The sequence below is a fragment of the Erpetoichthys calabaricus genome, chromosome 3, assembly GCF_900747795.2.
Source record: "Erpetoichthys calabaricus chromosome 3, fErpCal1.3, whole genome shotgun sequence".
NCBI classification, from domain to species: domain Eukaryota; kingdom Metazoa; phylum Chordata; class Cladistia; order Polypteriformes; family Polypteridae; genus Erpetoichthys; species Erpetoichthys calabaricus.
The window spans coordinates 221,229,495-221,247,968 of record NC_041396.2 but is presented as its reverse complement, the minus strand read 5'-3'; the positions used below and the strand labels follow the sequence as shown (position 1 = coordinate 221,247,968).

General features: G+C 42.7%; 2 protein-coding genes across 2 annotated transcripts in view; both read left to right on the top strand.

Annotated features, from left to right (window-relative positions):
- The window catches only part of rwdd1 (RWD domain containing 1), a 506,701-nt gene that overhangs the window by 247,360 nt on the left and 240,867 nt on the right, over positions 1 to 18,474 (top strand). The gene's annotated exons all lie outside the window — the stretch shown is intronic.
- LOC114648666 (amine sulfotransferase-like) overlaps positions 1 to 18,474 on the top strand; it is an 84,184-nt gene that overhangs the window by 26,272 nt on the left and 39,438 nt on the right. The window contains exon 2 of the mRNA XM_028797824.2: positions 18,287 to 18,450. Coding sequence (XP_028653657.1) covers positions 18,287 to 18,450 — 164 coding nt within the window. The remainder of the gene's footprint in view (positions 1 to 18,286; positions 18,451 to 18,474) is intronic.

Sequence of the window (18,474 nt, the reverse complement as noted above, 5' to 3'; positions counted from 1 at the left end):
ACCATGTTCAAGCATAGGGGTGTTCATATGTGCACTTGGCACCAGGACACCCTAGGCCTCAGTTCGATGATCGACTTTGTGGTCGTGTCGTCGGACTTGCGGCCACATGTCTTGGACACTCGGGTGAAGAGAGGGGCGGAGCTGTCAACTGATCACCACCTGGTGGTGAGTTGGCTTCGATGGTGGGGGAGGATGCCGGTCAGGCGTGGTAGGCCCAAACGTGTTGTGAGGGTCTGCTGGGAACGTCTGGCAGAGCCCCCTGTCAGAAGTAGCTTCAACTCCCACCTCCGGCAGAACTTCGACCATGTCCCGAGGGAGGGGGGGGACATTGAGTCCGAATGGGCCATGTTCCGTGCCTCTATTGTTGAGGCGGCTGACCGGAGCTGTGGCCGTAAGGTGGTCGGTGCCTGTCGTGGCGGCAATCCCCGAACCCGTTGGTGGACACCGGTGGTGAAGGATGCCGTCAAGCTGAAGAAGGAGTCCTACAGGACCCTTTTGTCCTGTGGGACCCTGGAGGCAGCTAATAGGTACCGGCAGGCCAAGCGGAATGCGGCTTTGGTGGTTGCTGAGGCAAAAACTCGGGCGTGGGAGGAGTTTGGGGAGGCCATGGAGAACGACTTTCGGACGGCTTCGAGGAGATTCTGGTCCACCATCCGGCGTCTCAGGAAGGGGAAGCAGTGCAGTGTCAACACTGTATATGGTGGGGATGGTGCGCTGCTGACCTCGACTCGGGACGTTGTGGGTCGGTGGGGGGAGTACTTCGAAGACCTCCTCAATCCCATTAACATGCCTTCCAATGAGGAAGCAGAGCCTGGGGACTCAGAGGTGGGCTCCCCCATCTCTGGGACTGAGGTCACCGAGGTGGTCAAAAAACTCCTTGGTGGCAGGGCCCCGGGGGTGGATGAGATACGCCCGGAGTTCCTCAAGGCTCTGGATGTTGTAGGACTGTCTTGGTTGACACGCCTCTGCAACATCGCATGGACATCAGGGATAGTGCCTCTGGATTGGCAGACCGGGGTGGTGATCCCCCTCTTTAAGAAGGGGGATCGGAGGGTGTGTTCCAACTACAGAGGGATCACACTCCTCAGCCTCCCTGGAAAAGTCTATTCAGGGGTCCTGGAGAGGAGGGTCCGTCGGATAGTCGAGCCTCGGATTCAGGAGGAACAGTGTGGTTTTCGTCCTGGTCGCGGAACAGTGGACCAGCTCTATACCCTTAGTAGGATCCTGGAGGGTGCATGGGAGTTTGCCCAACCAGTCTACATGTGTTTTGTGGACTTGGAAAAGGCATTCGACCGTGTCCCTCGGGGAATCCTGTGGGGGGTACTCCGAGAGTATGGGGTACCGGCCCCCCTGATAAGGGCTGTTCGGTCCCTGTACGATCGGTGCCAGAGCTTGGTCCGCATTGCCGGCAGTAAGTCGAACCTGTTTCCAGTGAGAGTTGGACTCCGCCAGGGCTGCCCTTTGTCACCGATTCTGTTCATAACTTTTATGGACAGAATTTCTAGGCGCAGCCAGGGCGTTGAGGGGGTCTGGTTTGGTGGGCTCAGGATTGGGTCACTGCTTTTTGCAGATGATGTTGTCCTGTTTGCTTCATCAGGCCGTGATCTTCAGCTCTCTCTGGATCGGTTCGCAGCTGAGTGTGAAGCGGCTGGGATGAGAATCAGCACCTCCAAATCCGAGACCATGGTCCTCAGCCGGAAAAGGGTGGAGTGCCCTCTCAGGGTTGGTAGCGAGATCCTGCCTCAAGTGGAGGAGTTCAAGTATCTCGGGATCTTGTTCACGAGTGAGGGAAGAATGGAGCGTGAGATCGACAGGCGGATCGGTGCGGCATCCGCAGTAATGCGGGCGCTGCATCGGTCTGTCGTGGTGAAAAAGGAGCTGAGCCGCAAGGCGAAGCTCTCAATTTACCAGTCAATCTATGTTCCTACCCTCGCCTATGGTCATGAACTATGGGTAGTGACCGAAAGAACGAGATCGCGAATACAAGCGGCTGAAATGAGTTTCCTCCGCAGGGTGTCTGGGCTTTCCCTTAAAGATAGGGTGAGAAGCTCAGTCATCCGGGAGGGGCTCAGAGTAGAGCCGCTGCTCCTCCGCATCGAGAGGAGTCAGATGAGGTGGCTTGGGCATCTGATCAGGATGCCTCCTGGACGCCTCCCTGGTGAGGTGTTCCGGGCACGTCCAACCGGGAGGAGGCCCCAGGGAAGACCCAGGACACGTTGGAGGGACTATGTCTCTCGACTGGCCTGGGAACGCCTTGGGATTCTCCCGGAAGAGCTAGAAGAAGTGGCCGGGGAGAGGGAAGTCTGGGCATCTCTGCTCAAGCTGCTGCCCCCGCGACCCGACCTCGGATAAGCGGGAGACAATGGATGGATGGATGGATGGATGTGTAATACTTTATATTTACTGACATTAAATTTCATCTGTCACAAATCTGTCCAAGCCTGTATGCTATCCAAGTCCTTCTGTAATGATATAAAGGATTCCAAATTATCTGCTAATCCACCAATCTTGGTATCATCTGCAAACTTAACCAGCTTGTTAGTTATACAGTATTCCTATCTAAATCATTTATATATATTAAAAATAGCAGCGGCCCTAGCACTGACCCCTGTGGAACACCACTCTTAACATCGGCCAATTCTGATAAGGTTCCTCACACCATCACCCTCTGTTTCCTGTGTCTGAGCGAATTCTTCACCCATCTAAAAACATCACCCTGAACTCCCACTTCTTTTAATTTGATGCCCAACTTCTCATGTGACACCTAATCAAATGCTTTCTGAAAGTCAAGATAAGTAATATCATATGCTCCACTTTGATTGTATCCTTTTGTTGCCTCCTCATAGAATTCCAGCATGTTAGTAAAACACGACCTCCCTCTTCTGAACCCATGCTGACTGTTCAGAATAACTCCTGTCCTTGCCAGGTGTTGCTCAATCTTATCCTTAATAATTCCTTCCGTTAATTTTCCTGTGATGCATGTTAAGCTTACTGGCCTATAGTTGCTTGGATCTGCCCTGTCACCTTTTTTATATAGTGCATCCGGAAAGTATTCCCAGCGCATCATTTTTTCCACATTTTGTTATGTTACAGCCTTATTCCAAAATGGATTAAATTCATTTTTTTCCTCAGAATTCTACACACAACACCCCATAATGACAACATGAAAAAAGTTTACTTGAGGTTTTTGCAGATTTATTTAAAATAAACAAACCAAGAAAGCACATGTACATAAGTATTCACAGCCTTTGCCATGAAGCTCAAAATTGAGCTCAGGTGCATCCTGTTTCCCCTGATCATCCTTGAGATGTTTCTGCAGCTTAATTGGAGTCCACCTGTGGTAAATTCAGTTGATTGGACATGATTTGGAAAGGCACACACCTGTCTATATAAGGTCCCACATTTGACAGTTCATGTCAGAGCACAAACCAAGCATGAAATCAAAGGAATTGTCTGTAGACCTCCGAGACAGGATTGTCTCGTGGCACAAATCTGGGGAAGGTTACAAAAATTTCTGCTGCTTTGAAGGTCCCAATGAGCACAGTGGCCTCCATCATCCGTAAGTGGAAGAAGTTTGAAACCTCCAGGACTCTTCCTAGAGCTGGCCGGCCATCTAAACTGAGCGATCGGGGGAGAAGGGCCTTAGTCAGGGAGGTGACCAAGAACCCAATGGTCACTCTGTCAGAGCTCCAGAGGTCCTCTGTGGAGAGAGGAGAACCTTACAGAAGGACAACCATCTCTGCAGCAATCCACCAATCAGGCTTATATGGTAGAGTGGCCAGACGGAAGCCACTCCTTAGTAAAAGGCACATGGCAGCCAGACAGGAGTTTGCCAAAAGGCACCTGAAGGACTCTCAGACCATGAGAAAGAAAATTCTCTGGTCTGATGAGACAAAGATTGAACTCTTTGGTGTGAATGCCAGGCGTCACGTTTGGAAGAAACCAGGCACCATCCCTACAGTGAAGCATGGTGGTGGCAGCATCATGCTGTGGGTATGTGTTTCAGCGGCAGGAACTGGGAGACTAGTCAGGATAAAGGGAAAGATGACTACAGCAATGTACAGAGACATCCTGGATGAAAACCTGCTCCAGAGAGCTCTTGACCTCAGACTGGGGCGACGGTTCATCTTTCAGCAGGACAACGACCCTAAGCACACAGCCAAGATATCAAAGGAGTGGCTCCAGGACAACTCTGTGAATGTCCTTGAGTGGCCCAGCCAGAGCCTAGACTTGAATCCGATTGAACATCTCTGGAGAGATCTTAAAATGGCTGTGCACCGACGCTTCCCATCCAACCTGATGGAGCTTGAGAGGTGCTGCAAAGAGGAATGGGCGAAACTGGCCAAGGATAGGTGTGCCAAGCTTGTGGCATCATATTCAAAAAGACTTGAGGCTGTAATTGCTGCCAAAGGTGCATCGACAAAGTATTGAGCAAAGGCTGTGAATACTTATGTACATGGGATTTCTCAGTTTTTTTATTTTTAATAAATTTGCAAAAACCTCAAGTTAACTTTTTTCATGTTGTCATTATGGGGTGTTGTGTGCAGAATTCTGAGGAAAAAAATGAATTTAATCCATTTTGGAATTAGGCTGTAACATAACAAAAGGTGGAAAAAGTGATGCGCTGTGAATACTTTCCGGATGCACTGTATAATGGGATGATATTTGCCATTTTCCAGTGTGCAATGACTTCCTAAAAATATGTGTCAAGGGTTTATATATGTACTCACTAGCCTCCTTAAGAACTTGAGGATAAATATTATCTGGTCCTGGTTATTTGTTCGATTTCAGCTTATTTAATATGAGCAGCACTTCTCCCTCTACAATTTCCAAATCCCTCAGTACCTCCTTAGTAGTCACGTTTACCTCTGGGAGGTTATCCACTTGCTCACTTGTGAACACCTCAGAAAAATGTAAGTTTACGGCATCAGCTATTTCACTGTTTGTATCTTTTAATTCCCCTTCACTATTTCTGATGCATTTCACCTCCTCCTTGACTGTTCTTTTACTACTAAAATACTGAAAGAACCTCTTAGGGTCTTCTTTCGCCTTATCTGCTACTGTATATTCCTCTCAAACTGTCTTTTAGCCTCCCTGATATCCTTCTTAATGGTTGCTCTCATGTTCTCATACGCTCTATGATTCACTTTGCAGTCATTAGTCTTATATGCCTTATAAAGCAGTTTTTTCCTTTGCAACTTCTTTTTGAAATTTTTATTAATCCACCATGGAGTTTTTTTTAATTTCCTATTAATTCCAAATTTAGGTATGTATTTGTCCTGCATTACATGTAAAACATTTTTAAACCTGTTCCACTACTGCTCGATTGTCTCCAAACTTAAAAGCTTATCCTACTTAGACCTTGCCGCATCTGGTCAAAATTAGCCCTACAAAAGTTCAACTTAACAATTTTAGTCTTTGCATCTGTACTCTTATAAAATACTGAGAATTGTATTACAGTACATTATGGTTACTTGACCCAAGTGGTTCAGCTACTTCTGCACTCTCAATTCTGTCTTGATTATTACAAAATACTAAATCTAGACAGGCTTCACCCCGTGTTGGTGCTTTAACATGCTGTGTTAAAAAACAGTCACTGATTACTTCTAAAAACTTCTCCATCTGCAAGGTTATCCCAGTTAATATTTGGATAATTAAAGTCCCCCATGACTATAATATCTCCCTGTGAACTTGCTTTTTTGACATTACTAAAAAGATGTGTGTTGAAATTACTGTCTGAATTGGGTGGTATATAACACACTCCTAAAATAAGACCTCTTTCCCTAATATTTTCCAGGCGAAGCCACATGTCCTCATTAAGATGGGGCTCATCATCCAACTGAAGAGGACTTACATTTAGATTCTGTTTGGCATAAACAGCAATGCCACCTCCTTTTCTGTTCTGTCTATCCTTCCTAAAAAATGTGTATCCCTCTATGTTACACTCATCCCCATCTTTGTTATTTAGCCAGATTTCCATTATTGCTATAATATCATAATTATGCTCTGCTACATACAACTCCAACTCACTTACCTTATTTTTGATACTTCTAGCATTAAGGCAAGCTATTTTTAATGTGTTACTCCTTCTACATTTAAATGTTTGCTTAGAATTTACATCTGCGGTGGGTTGGCACCCTGCCCGGGATTGGTTCCAACCTTGTGCCCTGTGTTGGCTGGGATTGGCTCCAGCAGACCCCCGTGACCCTGTGTTCGGATTCAGCGGGTTGGAAAATGGATGGATGGATAGAATTTACATTACTATGCATTTTTATTTCTACACCATTGTTTGTTCCTCCATGTACAGATCTAAACCTGGCCCGTCCGAAACTCCAAGCCCCCCCATTCCCTAGTTTAAACAATCCTCAACTAGCCTACACATACAGTATGCCTCCCCAATACATTGGTGCCCCTTCAGTTCAGATGTAACCCATCACGGCAGAACAGGTCCCATCTGTTCCAAAAGGAGTCCCAATGCCCCATAAACCTATACCCTTCTACCCTGCACCAAGATTTGAGCCACACGTTAAGCCTTCTAATCTCCTCAATGTTACCTGGACTGGCGCGTGGCACAGGCAGAACTTCGGAGAAGACAACCTTGTCAGTTCTGCTCCTCAGCTTGGCACCTAACTCTTTGAATTTGGATCGCAGAACTGACAGACTGCCCTTATGTATGTCATTTGTTCCAACATGGACATTGACAAGTGGATCTACCCCCGTTCTGGCCAAGAGCCTATCCACCCTTCCAGGGAGGTCTCCCACCTGTGCTCCCGGAAGGCAACACACCGTGCAAGGCTCTCTCTCTCTCTGGACCACACCTGCGCTTCAATCCCCCTAATGATTGAGTCCCCAACTATTACTTCCGCTCTCTTTTTGGGGACTGGTTTTGAGTTGGCCCGTTGGGGCTCCTCGACCCTGCTTACCACCTCAGAATTATCAGAGACACCGTCCAGCTCCGCAAGGACATGATAACGGGTTGACACTTCTAATTCTGGGGTTAATGCCCCCATACAGTGTGCACCCTTTACCTTACGCCTTGTGACCGTGACCCACCTATTTCTACCTGTCAGGTCTGTTATCTTCTCTCGCGCCACCTTGGGGGTGCACACTATCTCTGTAAAGGACACCTGGGTCAAGTCTGCCAATTCTCTATTACAACGCAGGTCAGCCAACTCCTCCTCCAGTTCAGTGACCCTGAGCTCAAGGTGCTGGATCACCTGGCATCTCTTGCAGATGTAGCCCTCATAGACAACTGGCTCTTCCAAACCATTATCTAAAAAGTCCAACATCCAACAAGACTTGCATTGCACTGGCCTCATTATTAAAATTTGATGTGGGATTAGTAAACTGCCTTAACTTTTTTTTTTTTTCATAAAATTAAATGATTTAACTTAAATGGTAACACTAAGATCTGCTATGGCTATTTTACACCTTTTCCCCTTAAGATTCTGTACTGTTCTCCCTCTCAGCAGCCTGCTATTTGTCTTTCTATGAGGTTAACTTTACTTTTCTCTCTCTCTTCTCTTAACTTTGCGCTACTCTTACTTATAAACTCTCCACTCACACTGATTGTATTCCCCCGTATTAATGAACCCTTAAGCTATCACCCACTTAACTGTTCTACCTCTGGACCGCTAAGTACTGTTCAATCTAAAATAAACAAATAAATAAAACTTTACTACCTTATCTGTTCCTACAGCCCCTTCTGCCTGACCGGCGTCTTAACGCTGGCTGCTTACCTGCGCACCGCAGCTTTTTTTTTTTTCTTTTCCTTTAAACTAAGAAATTGCTGTTATGATAACGCAGTTATTTGCTTACAAATGCCGATATCGGTTACTGCTGTTTTTTACCCTGCCTCCTCGATGCTAGTTCAACTACAGATAACGAGAACAAGCACACGTACAAGTACAAGTAACTTTGCCAAGCGCACCTATATATATATATATATATATATATATATATATATATATATATATATATATATATATATATACATATACAGTATATATATATAATCATCAACAGTCTTGAAATATTAAGACAGTAAACCCAGGGAATGGTGTTAAAAATTGGCCCTGGATAAGCATAGTAAACCCTAATGCAATAATAACAATAACAATAAACCAAGGGTATGATGTTAAACAGTCTCCTTTAGAATAGTTAAAAACCAAAAAAAAGAAATTAACTACTTTAATTTCTTCCATACATACACGTGTAATTGTAATTAAAACATAAAAAGAGGTTGAGAAGAAAAAAGGATGTATAATTATGGTACCCGTATCATTGCAAGCAGATCAGACAGCAGGTAATATGTTCTTGCCATACCATGACAGGATGTGACTCACTTTCATATTTCAAAAAAGCGTTGGGATCAGCTTTCTTAACTCCTTTTCTGCTTCCTCCTTGATATTTGTCTTGACTATCCACTTTCAGTTTGGCAGGATACAAGAGGCTGTATCTGATATCGGCTTTCCATAACCGCTGTTTAATGTTGTAAAAAGCTGCACGTTTAGCAGCTGTTGAGGGTGAGAAATCAGGGAAAATACGAATGTGGTTATTTTCAAATATAATCTCTGGTTTGTGTCTGAAAAGTGCCATAACATTAAGCTTAAATTGTAATCTCTCGAAGCGGACAATTAAAGTCCTAGGTTTAGAGGTATTTGATCCACGTATGCGATAAGCTGACGCTATCTCAATATCTGATTTAAAGTCCTCTCCAGTTATTTTTGAGAATAGTTCAGCTACGAGTTTCACTGGGTTTGGACTTTCACGATTCTCAGGTAGACCTTCGATTCTAATATTCCTTCTGGATCCATCTTCCAGAGCCACAAGTCTGTCTCTGAGTTTTTTGCATTCGGAATTCGCAGCTGTAGCTTTTCCATCGCCATTAGATGCCAATTGTTCCGCTGTTTCAATTCGAGCCGTGAATGTCTGCTTAATGTCTTTCAGCTGATCAGCAAGTTCTCTGTTTAGACGCATTTTCCTGAATGTGTTCCTCAATTTTTCTCAGCATATCTTTAAAGACTGCATCAAAATGTTTATATATACGTTTTTCCAAGTCTTTATATTCCTGCCGCATCTCTTGCAGCTCCAGCCACAGGTTCTCATTTGTCTTCTCGATTGTCTTGAGCAAGCCATTTATTTCTTTCTTCATATTTTTCTGAATGATTTCTGAATGTCTTTCTTGAACTCACTTTTGGCCGTGGCTGTGGCCAATGTTGCAATCATTTCCTTCAGTTCGGACAAATCGTTTCAGCTTTCATACTCCGCGGGTGAAGTGGCAACCCCTGTTACAGCTGATGCTTCCAGCTCACGAGGAGTAGATGAATGCGCGGACTGCAAGGCCATCTCTAGTTTCAAGTGACCTTCTGGAATCGGCGAGCTATTGTGACCTACATCACTTGCACCTTCACTCCAATTTTCACTCTAGACTGGAGATGATGCAGTGGAATGGGGTCCTGGGAAGTCTGTGCTTTCGCCTGCCTATTCCAGGTCAGTCTCTGAAAGGCCATACCTTACACTTGCACTTGCACTTGGGCCTGATGCCTGTCTAGACTTGGGTGTAGTTTTAAGTTTCTTTTCTGTTTCTTTCTGACCCCTTTCTTGTTACTCATGTTTATATACTATAGGAGAAACTCTTTTGGTTAGGTAAATACAGGATACCTCAGGATAATAAGAAATAAAAGAAAAAATACAGCCGCTGCAACGGAGCTGCACTTCAGACGTCCATCTCCTGTAACAAATGAGACCAACCAGACTCCATTATTTACTAGAAAAACTAGAAAATGTTTTGTCTGAAAAGGCAGGCCATTGTCAGTAACAAAATACATTTAAGCAACCCGTATGCAGCAAAGAATCATCTGATGACCTCCACTGTTTTCTCTGCTGTGGTATTTGTCATACACACCAATCTCCGGCCACTTAGAAAAACTGTCAGTTAAGACAAGAAATCACTACTTTCTAATTTCCACAAATTCTACATGAATACGTTCCCATGGCCTACCTGCATAGTTCCAAGGATGTACTGGCACAGTTGCTGGTAGGTTTCTACTAACTTGACATGTATGACAAATGGTTTCAACGTCATTGTAAAGGCCTTGCGACTAGAAATAACTGCAATCTTTGTCTTTCATTTTCACCAATTCTAAGTGCTACTCATGCATTTCCTTTAATATTGGCTTCTTTAGGGATGCTGGTATTACTATTCTATATCCCCACATTACACAGTCACATTTGACTGGCAATTCAGTGTTTCTTACCCTGTATGGCTTTAAATCCTCTTCAGTTACCCATCTAGGACATCCATGAAGTGTATGTTTCAGCTTTTGTAAAACTGGGTAAGTTTTTGTCTGAGCATCTATATCTAAGGCTGAAATAGGCCCAGCATCCAGAAACGACACTCTGAAATTACTATTACATTCCGGTTCCTCCAAAACACCTGGACTGGCAATCTGGATAATACATCAGCATTACATGCTGCCTGGAAGGTTTGTGCCTGATGCCACTAGAATGAATGCCCATTTCTGCAACCTACCTGCTGCTCATGTGGAGATTCCAGTCTTTGGACCCAGTATCTTGATTAATGGCTTGTGATCGGTACACAAAATACACTCATACAGGTATTCATTAAATTTGGTCACCCCAAAAATAATACTTTAAGGCTATTTTCAGTTTGAGAATAATTACATTCTGCCTTGGATAAAGTGCATGATACATAAGCAATGGGTCTTCATGTCCATCTGGAAAATGATGTGAGAGAACTGTTCTCACTCTGTAACGGGAAGCATCACATGCTACTGCGAGGGGTACCTTTGGGTCATAATGGCATAATATGGGTGCACAAACCTGCAATTATTTTGAGTTCTCAAAAGCTAACTGACACTTTTTTGTCCAATCCCATTTCTTATCTCCGTCATTGGCTTAATTTTACTAGACAGGTTTGGAAGAAACTTGCCATAGTAATTTAACAGTGCTAGGTATGACCTCAGCCCTGTTACATTTTCAGGAACTGGTGCCCTTTCCACTACTTTGGTTTTCTCGTTTTGAGTATGCAAACCTTCAGAGTCAATCACATGACTCAAGTAGCACACCTGCTTCTGAAAAAAATGACATTCTTCTTTGTTAACCCACAGATCGTACTGATTTAACCTTCTCAAAACTCTCTCCAAGTTTAATAAGTACTCCTGTGTCTTTTCTGGTACTTAAAATGTCATCTAAAAATACACAACCTCATTAAGACCCTGCAAAACCTGATCCACAGTGTGTTAAAAAAAATTCATGGTGCACTGGATATACCATATGGTAATCTATTCATTCTAAGCAACCCTTACTCTTTTCATCTTAGTCAAGTTACAGATATACCTGTTTTAAATCTAATTTAGTAAAGTGCTTTCCTCCAGCTAGTGCTGAAAACAAATCTTGAGTTTTGGGCCGTGGGTACTGGTCCACATTTAGCCAGGGATTTATGGTAATTTTATAATCACCACAAATCCAAACTGATCCTTCGTTCTTCGGCATGCAAACTATACAGTAGGTGATGCCCATTCACTGTGTTGTACAGGTGTGAGGACTCCTTGCCTCTCTAGCTCACTCAGCTGCTTCTCAACAGTAATGCATATGCATATGGCACTGATCTAGCTTTACAAAACTTTGGCATTGCATTAGGAGATACATATAACTTTGTCTTAACCCCAGCTACATGCTCTACCTCTGCATTAAACTCTTCACTGTATTCCTGGCATAATTTCTGAACTGGATTTACTAGGTTATTTACTTTTGGCCAGTCTAAATTTAAAACTTTTATCCATTTTCAACCCATAAGTGCTTGTCCTTTACCACAGGCAAATTAGAAATGGGAACTGAGTTTTCTGCTCACCTAATTGCAATTCAACGTCAATTTTGTCCAAAACTTCTAATGCCTGATTGGTATATGTTTTCAAAACAACATTACAAGGTTGTAATTTTAGATTCTTAAATTTATGAACTATAAACGACATTACCACTGCAGTGTTCACTTCTATGCACAATTTGATGCCATTACACTTTATCATCACACGATAACAACAACATTTATTTATATAGCACATTTTCATACAAATAATGTAGCTCAAAGTGCTTTACATGATGAAGAGAAGAAAAGAAAAAAAAAGACAAAGTAAGAAATGAAATAAGACAACACTAATTAACATAGAGTAAGAGTAAGGTCCGATGGCCAGGGAGGACAGAAAAAACAAAAACACTCCAGACGGCTGGAGAAAAAAAATAAATTTTGCAGGGGTTCCAGACCATGAGACCGCCCAGCCCCCTCTGGGCATTCTACCTAACATAAATGATCAGTCCTCTTTGTATTTAGGGTTCTCATGGAAGGACTTGATGATGATGGTCATGTAGACTTCTGGCTTTTAATCCATCAATGTAGGAACATCACGGTGCTTTGATTAGGTGGTGGTGGCGCAGGTCACCACCACAGAAAACCGGCGGAAAAAAAACAGAAGAGAGAGTAGGGGTTAGTACGGATTTTGGAGCCACCATGAATAGTTATGATAATTAATTGAATATACAGAGCATCAGGATTAAACTAAAATGAAGTTATGAGAAAGCCATGTTAAAGTAATGTGTTTTCAGCAGTTTTTAAAGTGCTCCATTATATCAGCCTGGCGAATTCCTATTGGCAGGCTATTCCAGATTTTAGGTGCATAACAGCAGAAGGCCGCCTCACCACTTCTTTTAAGTTTAGCTCTTGGAATTCTAAGCAGACACTCATTTGAAGATCTAAGGTTACGATCTGGAATATAAGGTGTCAGACATTCCGATATATAAGATGGAGCGAGATTATTTAAGGCTTTGTAAACCATAAGCAGTATTTTAAAGTCAATTCTGAATGACACAGGTAACCAGTGTAGTGACATCAAAACTGGAGAAATGTGCTCGGATTTTCTTTTCCTAGTTAGGATTCTAGCAGCTGCATTCTGCACTAGTTGCAAACAATTTATGTCTTTTTTGGGTAGTCCTGAGAGGAGTGCGTTACAATAATCTAGTCGACTGAAAACAAAAGTGTGAACTAATTTCTCAGCATCTTTCAATGATATAAAAGGTCTAACATTTGCTATATTTCTTAAGTGAAAAAATGCTGTCCTAGTAATCTGATTAATATGCGATTTAAAATTCAGGTCACAGTCAATAGTTACCCCTAAATTTTTTACCTCCTTCTTGACTTTTAATCCTAATGCATCAAGTTTATTTCTAATAACCTCATTATATCCATTTTTGCCAATCACTAAAATTTCTGTTTTCTCTTTATTTAGCTTGAGAAAATTACTATTCATCCAATTAGAAACACAAGTAAGACATTGTGTTAGTGAAACAACAGAGTCGGGGTCATCAGGCGCTATTGATAAATACAGCTGCATGTCATCAGCATAGCTGTGGTAGCTCACGTTATGCCCCGAGATAATCTGACCTAACGGAAGCATGTAGATTGAAAAGAGCAGCGGACCAAGGATAAAGCCTTGTGGAACACCATATAGGATATCATGTGTCTTTGAGTTGTAATTACCACAACTAACAAAGAATTTTCTCCCTGCCAGGTAGGATTCAAACCAATTTAAGACACCGCCAGAGAGGCCCACCCATTGACTAAGGAGATTTCTAAGAATATTGTGATCAATGGTGTCAAAAGCGGCACTCAGATCTAAGAGGATGAGAACAGATAAATGGCCTCTGTCTGCATTTACCCACAAGTCATTTACTACTTTAACGAGTGCATTTTCTTTGCTGTGGTTTGTTCTGAAACCCGACTGAAACTTATCAAGAAAAGCATGTTTATTCAGGTGGTCATTTAGCTGCATAATGACTGCCTTCTCTAGAACTTTACTTAAGAAAGGCAGGTTAGAAATGGGTCTAAAATTTTCAAAAGCAGAGGATTTAAAACTCCTCGGATGGCGCCTCTTCTTCAGGCACTTCTGGAGGAGTCGTATCTTTGGACGTGTCTTCTTCTGTTGGGGTTTCGTGCTGGCTTTTCTTTGAAATGGGTCTAAAATTTTCAAAAGCAGAGGGGTCGAGATTGTTTTTCTTGAGTAGGGGTTTAACTACAGCAGTCTGAGATAAGTACTTATGTACTCACAGGCTGTTTTAACACAGTTAAGGTCCATTATGTTTTCCTCCACTTTATTCCCTAATGAAGGTGCAGGATCATTCTGCATATAGTGTTCAGAGTCCATTGCATTTAACTCTTGCTCACATCATCAAGCTCCCTCACGCTCTCTGCCCCGACTGAATCCCTTATCTTCCTTTATTGCAGAAGTACCCTTGTTTTTATTGGCTCTCTCCAGATGTTTGTTTTTCTTCCAGAGATGGCACTGGAAGTCTTTAAAGTCTGCTGTATGACCCCTCCCATTGCACCAATGACATTCCAAGGCCTGCAGATCACACTTGACCTTTTCTTCCAAAGCTGCTGGTGTTTTCAGCTCTCAGTTTGCCCTCAGTACTCTTCCTTTTGACATTGTTCCATGGAGTACATCTGTCAGAAGTAGAGGCAGCTGCTGGAATCTCTGTATACCGGTCAGTGTGCTTTTGAAGGTATTTGTGACCTTGATCATTTTTGCCCATGTCAGTGTTCCATCCTTGCAGCTGTTTAATAGCTTCACACACAATTCCTTACTAGCAATGCCACATACTGTATAAATTGATCATGCATCTGCTCTTCCAGCATATCTCTAAAATTACAATTGGCAAATAGTCCTTTCAAAACCGCTATGTACTCAGCAACTGATTTGTGCTGTTTCCAGTTTCTAAAGGTGTATCTTTCTGCCAATAGATTTTTTGCTGGTGTATATAATTCTCAAACAACTTTTAAACGTTCTTTCAGTGGAACTTCACTGGGCCTCCTCAGTACTACCAATGCCTATCGCTGACAGAAAGAGTGCCCTTTTGCAATCCTCTTCAATATTATTTGCCAGTAAAAACTGTTGGAATCAGTCTGCAAACACTTCAAAGATCTCTGCAGATTCGTCGACCTGTGATGTCACACTGATGTATAGGGCCATCTCGACTGAACTCATTTATTTTGTGTGTGTGGAGTCTTTGTACAAATTCAGATGGGATGTAGATTAACAAAAGGTGTTGTCTTCCTTTATTCAATATAACATGACCAATAATTGAACATTCCACCAAACAAAAAAAAGATACCCCGCAGCTTCTTGGCTGTCGGTCTCGATCCTTCTTTGGATCACACGTTTTTATGCAATCTCCCACAATTTTCCTATTTTATATACCGTCATTTCTGATACAGTCTCCCATAATTTCCCATACATATCGGTAGAGGAGTCCTTAATATGTAGAAACATAACATGACTAGAATATGAAGTTACATGCTCATTACGATCAGTGAATTGTGCAAAGACATACCCAATAGCATGGAGAGAGGCAGCAGTGTATAGAAAAAAGAAAATTACATGTTGGCAAATTATATAATTTGTGGGGATAAAGCCTTGTTTTAGTGTGCAAAATGCTTCATCTGCTTCAGCTGTCAGATGAATGACATGTTAGGGCTCAGCAGTGTGGGAAAATTGTTTATTGTATCATCTTTAATAAGAACAAAGGCATTAAAGGCTCTGACCTACATGGGAGCTTGTGGAAAAGGCCATGCTGCAACTTTGTCTGTGTCTGTAGAATCTGGCTGAATGTGACAGAGGTGGCACTTAGTGGGTTTGAGGTTGAGCCCAACTTCATGCAAATGCTGAAGGCGTTGGGGGAAATCCTCACAATACACAATAATGTCATCAAGATAAATATACACTCCAGCGTAAGCCACACTCACAGTGTAAGTCGCATTCCATCAAGTGCTGAAAACTTAGAGGTGCATTAGAAATCCCTATTGTCATTATCTAGAAAAGTCTGTCACCTGTGGAGAAAGTTCAATAGTACTAAATATTTGGAACCCAGATAGCCTATCCAGTGTGTCATTCACCCTAGGAAGCAGGTGTGAATCCATAACAGTAATTGCAATAAACTGGTGATAATCAACACAAAATCTGTGAGCACCATCCTTTTTTTTTCTGATACAACTGGAGTAGACAATGGGCTATGGGACTCTTTTATACTATTATGCTCACAAAGCTTCTAGACTTCATTTTGCAATAGAGCCTCTGTTACAGGGGAAACTTTTAATGTCCATAATTAAATTGGTTTAGTTAGTATCTCAGATGAAAGCTGTTGATGGTTGACCTTGCTCCCTAGAGTCTCCATCTGAGGAGATGCAGAGGGTAAGTAGAGTTGTATCTTTGGACGTGTCTTCTTCTGGTGGGGTTTCGTGCTGGCTTTTCTTTGTAGGTTTCAGGAACATTGTGATGGGAAGTTGCTAAACTGTCTCCTGTAGCGAACTGCTGGTACAATTTCCATGCTTTCTCACGGATGATGTTACCGTCCAAGGGGATGTTTTTCTTCTGACGAAGCGAAATCATCGGAGCAAAAGACACACCCAAAGGTCTTCACCTGAAATGAAGGCTCTAGGAGTCAGAGGTTAGGCAAACAGAGTAATTAGCTTTATTGCAATAAAACAATAACACAGACTCAACTCAATTTAGGCCAAATTAAGTGGAGCCCCGAACAGTTAAAAAAATCACAGTCTATATAATCACTTCTTATCATTCTGACCTTGCTTGAAGCAGCTCATTTGCTGCTTTCCCATGACTCCTTTTCTGCAGCTGGTCTAATTAACTTTTATTAGAACCACCAATATTTCTTATTTTCTGCCATTTATCTTTATTTTTCTGCCTCGCTTATTTTTAAGTCGGCTGAGAGCCAGCAGGTGTTTTCCCTTCTTCCATCCTTCAGCTGTCTTTATCTCATCATCCTCCCTTCCTGGGTCTTCTAGCTAGGTTATATTGGTAGCCAGAGCTAAGCTTTAATTAAAAAAAGAAATATGGCATGTGCCTTTTTTTAACCATTTGCTTAGCAGGCCTGACTTGTATTAATATTTGCACTAAGGTTAATGCTTATATCCATCCATCCATCCATGTTCCAACCCGCTGAATCCGAACACAGGGTCACGGGGGTCTGCTGGAGCCAATCCCAGCCAACACAGGGCACAAGGCAGGGAACCAATCCTGGGCAGGGTGCCAACCCACCGCAGGACACACACAAACACACCCACACACCAAGCACACACTAGGGACAATTTAGAATCGCCAGTCCACCTAACCTGCATGTCTTTGGACTGTGGGAGGAAACCGGAGCGCCCGGAAGAAAACCCACGCAGACACGGGGAGAACATGCAAACTCCACGCAGGGAGGACCCGGGAAGCGAACCCAGATCCCCAGGTCTCCCAACTGCGAGGCAGCAGCGCTACCCACTGCGCCACTGTGCCGCCCTAATGCTTATATATTTTTCTATATTTATTTATGCTAATAAATGAATATACTAATTTTATTTACCATACTTCCTGCAGTCGGTGATCCACAATGCCAAGGCAGATTCCATCCTGATGATATTTTTATTCCTTACGGTCGTTACCTTTTCGTCACTATCACAGAAACTTACAGATATGGTACTCCAGATCGCTGCTTCGTTTTCTTCTTTATGTAGCATACGGTGCTTTAATTAATGCCATTGTGGCACGCTACTGCAGCATAACTTTTTAGTTCCCGGAGCAAATCCAGTAGTTCAGCCTTCTCCTGGAGTGTTTTAAACTTCTTCTGGTGCTTAGGCTCAGTGCCAGAAGCCTTAGAAGGTGCATGGCAATTCAGCGACATCTTGTGTGTTTAAGAATAACAAAATGGAAAACACGAGGACACTCAGCTGGAGTCGTGTCACAGGGCAGCAATCAATCAGCAGCAAGGAGAAATGAATAACGCTCTCGGATTGACTACTATCACCATCCCAAACTGCATTTCCCTCAATGGTGGTAAACCCACTCACCTGTAGACGCGTCACAGGGCAGCAATATATAAGCAGCAAGGAGAAATGAATAACACTCTCGGATTGGCTACTTTCACTATCCAAAACCACGTTTCCCTCAGCGGTTGCTTCCTGCACAGTATTGTCATGAAAAAAGCCGTAAAAAATTGCAGAGGATATTTGCGCTTTCCGCTAACAATTAATAGTTAGGTTCTAAGGAAAAATCCGCGAACGACTGAGTCCGTGAATACTGAACTGCGACTTCGCGGGGGTCTACTGTACTCAGTGAAAGTATTTATTTCTTAATGTATAAATATATTTAAGGACATTTGTTGTTTATTTAAGAACATAATGTTTAAGAACATTAGTACTATTTTGTTTCATTTTCAGGGACATAAGCAAGACAAAGTACAAAGGAAATCCAGAGTTTAAACTTTTTCAATACAAAGGATTTAAGTTCATTTCCACTGTGCATGAAAAGGAATACCTGGACTCATTGGAAAACTTTGAAATTCGGGACACTGACATTTTGGCTGTCACTTATCCAAAATCTGGTAGGGAATAATATTTTCTGTATT